Below are 3,967 nucleotides of genomic sequence, written 5' to 3' on the forward strand. Positions count from 1 at the left end.
TGGAAGTTAATTCTCGATCCTTGTTACGTACATGACACAGCATATCCAGACACGTATGTACGACGAACTCTATATCTGTGCGTTCTTGACCACTCGACTGGGGCCGATATAGTGCCAAGTGTGTCATTCTTGCATCAAACATAACTCGGAGAATTAATCTCGATCGTATACTTTTGGTTCTCGTATTCCAGCCGAGAAAGGGAAGGGGGGGGCGGGGGGGCAGAGTCGAGACTGAATCTACTAGAAACCAACACTGTACGCGATACGATGACCTGATCATGTACGGTGAGAGAGAGAGAGAGAGAGAAAGTCGAGTCAGGTCATACAGAGGTGAGAGCGGTCTAGGTGTTGGACGTCGGAAGATGCCGTCGCAGCCAAGTTGGCTGTTGCCTTATTTGTTTGAATTATTTGTTCTATAATTCCTCCGAATCGATGTATATACTCATCCCACATATGTATGTGCAGCCACGGTAGTCGCCTTCCCCCACGCCCGCTGCTCCAATAACGGCAGTAACTGTGCTGCAGGACAAGCTTTAGCCAACTGCCAGGGTCGAAGGGCTCTGCGCTGGCGGGATGTGACTGGTCCAAGGGCGCTGGGTTCTGGCAAATTCGGCCGGCCGACTTGCGGAGGGAAAATAGCAGCCTTTCCTCGGACTTGGATGACAACTGGAGCATGGAATCAGACTCTTCTTGGCACTGTATGGACAACCTGTAGACAGTCTCGGGTAAAAGGGTGCTGTTTCCCTAGAGTCCTCCTAGTCCTAAGACCTAGTAGAATGGAGGCAACTCCAGTCGATTGGTCGAGAAGAACGCATCGGCCAACGCCGTGTTGGGAAAGAAGAAAATACGAAGTGGATGACCGCACCGCTGAAACGTGGGAGTGGAGAAACAAGAATAGATTCTCCTTCATTTCGGTAGGTGGAGACCCTTGTCCATCAGTCCCAAGGCAAAAACCCGGAGGTCTATCCCATCTTGAGTTTAGTACTTCGGCCTGGGCTATTGTTTGATCTCGTCCGGAAGCTTAAAGCCGTCAACTGGATGCTGTGCATTTGTTGCGGCTCGGTTCACTAGTCTCAGGCTAGATTCTATACGAGACGCGGCCCATTTCGTACAGATTTGGGAGACCTGAGTCAAGGCGTAGAGGCTTGTAGTGGCTTCAATTCTTGACTCTTCATGCATGAGCAAGTGACCCCGGTACCGTTTCCGGTATTGAAATTTTGCAAATAAAAGTTACGGGCGGGAGGTACCAGACCGTGTATGCTAAAACCGAGGGGGAAGAATACCATGCCGGCCCACAATAATCGGGACTTAAGGGTTAGTGTCCGTGGATTGACAGTGGATTGATTGATCAGATTCAACTCGGATCCTCGCGAGCGCGCCAAAGACTTCTTGGCAGAGTTCCAGACCGGCAGAAAATCGGGAAGAAAAGGAGCCAAAAATCACAAAAAATCAGACTCACAAAGAAAAAGAAATCACCTGTTTGAGAGGGAGAATGACCTTTTGTCCCCTGGTTAGTTAAGCAATTTTTTAGTCAGCGATCCCTGTCAATGCTCTTTTTCTGGTTTCTTCTTTTGTACTAAGGGGTTTCTCTTCTCTTTTGCTGAGGGATGATGGTCAGAGCTAATCTCGTGCCAAAGTATGGAGACTCAGTGTTGGATTCCATGGCTATGACGGCGGGTAGCTTTTCTAGACCCAAAATAACAATTTGTTGAACAGAACGTGCTCACCATTAAAAAAAAAGCAAACATTTTCAGGCTGATGATGCGATTCGAACCTGGACCCCAAACATAATCATGGTTCTCCAGCCCGCTGACGGCCCTTAGACCCTGAGTCCAGAACCCTTATTGGCGCCGAAGGGTTCAAAGGGAAAAAAGAGGAAGATCACGGAGGCGAAACTGCAAGAGTCACAACGCTAGGCTCCCGGGTTTTCTTATCCTCTCTCCCTCATTTGCTTTTCTTCCTCTTTTTTAAGCCATCACTCGTTAAAATCCTAGTAAGGTTGCACCGCAGGTGACCTCGAAACAACAGCCACTGTGGCAGAGTCCATTGTTTGGACAGCGACTGCCGTAGTCTGTAAGGCATTCACTTGCCTTTAATTCCAACCCAGGGCAGGCGCCTCTGCATCCGATTCCCCGGATCAGCTCAACGCAATCTCTGAACAAGCCACTCGATAGTCTCAGTGTAACCGCCAAAGAGGGATTTCTTTGTTCTCTTCTGGCCTATCCATTTAACGGTTGCCTAAGAACACCTTGATATCCCTACTCTGGAATACGCCACTTCATTTGCTTTATTATCTTATCGTTTGATCTTCATCTCAGGTCCTCTTTATATTTTCCCTGCGTACCCCCCACCTTACAGCTGTGGTTTGTGAAAATCAAACCGCAGGTCGTGACTTTCTTTCTCAGAGTTCCTTTCTTTGAACATTTTTCTTTCTTTAATCACTCGTTTTATTGGACTTTTTTTTCTTCGTGAAACAGACTACATCATGGCGGGTATTGATGAAGCGCTGCCCTTGAAGGGCAAGGGACAAGCCGCGTCCGGCTGGAAGACTTGGTCCGTCAAGAAGCGCATGCTGATTATCGGCGCGGTCATTCTCGTGATCGCCCTCGCTATTGGGCTCGGAGTTGGTTTGGGAGTCGGTCTGAATAAGGGCGGAGGGGACGACGACGAAGGCGAGGTTCCGCCCACGACCGGAGGAGGCGTGACTACGGCCAAGTGGCAGCCGGCCGTAGGATCGAAATGGCAGATCGAGCTTCTGTACGCGCTCAACGACACTTCCGTAGACGCGGATATCTACGACATTGATCTCTTCAACAATGACAAGTCGACCATCAGCGGACTGCAACAGCAAGGCCGCAAAGTGATCTGCTACTTCTCCGCTGGGAGCTACGAGAACTGGCGGCCCGACAAGGACAAGTTCAAGGACTCCGACATGGGCAAGACGCTGGATGGATGGCCCGATGAGAAATGGCTTAACCTCAATTCCAAGAACGTGCGGAGCATCATGACGTCGCGTCTAGATATGGCAGTCGAGAAGGGTTGCGATGGAGTTGACCCGGATAACGTCGACGGCTACGACAACGACAACGGTCTCGATCAGAAGAAGGAGGATTCGGCGAATTTCATGATGTGGCTCGCCAACGAAGCGCATGCACGTAATATGTCTATCGGCCTGAAAAATGCCGGTGCGATCATCCCCGCAGTGATCGACAACATGCAGTGGAGCGTGAACGAGCAATGCGCGCAATATGAGGAGTGCGACACCTATGCCGCATTCATCAACAAGAACAAGCCCGTCTTCCACATCGAGTACCCCAAGGGTGATGACACCAACAACAACCAACAGGTCACCACGAGCCAGAAGAACAGTGCTTGCGACTTCGACGGATCCGCCAACTTTTCGACGGTCATCAAGAACATGAACCTGGACAACTGGATCCAGACCTGCTAGTCGCACCATTGATCAGCATCTAGATACTCTGTTCGATCAGCACAGGCGCCGGGAGTTTGAGATTGGGATTCCATCATCCATCTATATAGTCTTGACTATGATGTAACCTGCCTCATCTAATTAACTTTTGACATTCATTTAATTCAAACATCCATGCTTGACACTACCGATTTGATCATTCCACGTGATATACCAAGAGCTCATCAGACATTAGTACTTTCGTTAGCGACCGTAGTTTAATCACCAACACAGCCAATAAGTCTCCCTCATATATATTACCTCGTGTTCGAGCTGCCAGGACACCCAACCCGCTCCCACCACCCGACTTTATAAAAATAGCTTCCTACGGTTACAAAACTAATGAGATCATCATCTACCCAAAACACAAAAGGAAACAGAGTATGACAGAAAGCAAGCCCACCCAACTACCGACCCCCATACCACATCATGACTCTGTACTACGAGTCTACGAGTCAGTCACCTTGCTACGGTGCCGCTCCAACCGGCCATACTAAA

General features: G+C 49.3%; 1 protein-coding gene across 1 annotated transcript; it reads left to right on the forward strand.

Moving 5' to 3' along the window:
* Positions 1–2,485: 2,485 nt before the first annotated feature.
* ANOM_011911 (endo alpha-1,4 polygalactosaminidase) lies at positions 2,486–3,451 on the forward strand (the record flags this gene model as incomplete). The annotated part of the gene is made up of 1 exon (XM_015557163.1): positions 2,486–3,451. One exon carries the CDS (start codon positions 2,486–2,488, stop codon positions 3,449–3,451), a length of 966 nt encoding a protein of 321 aa, XP_015400921.1.
* Between the last annotated feature and the right edge of the window lie 516 nt (positions 3,452–3,967).

Source organism: Aspergillus nomiae, assembly GCF_001204775.2.
Source record: "Aspergillus nomiae NRRL 13137 chromosome Unknown contig00747, whole genome shotgun sequence".
NCBI lineage: Eukaryota > Fungi > Ascomycota > Eurotiomycetes > Eurotiales > Aspergillaceae > Aspergillus > Aspergillus nomiae.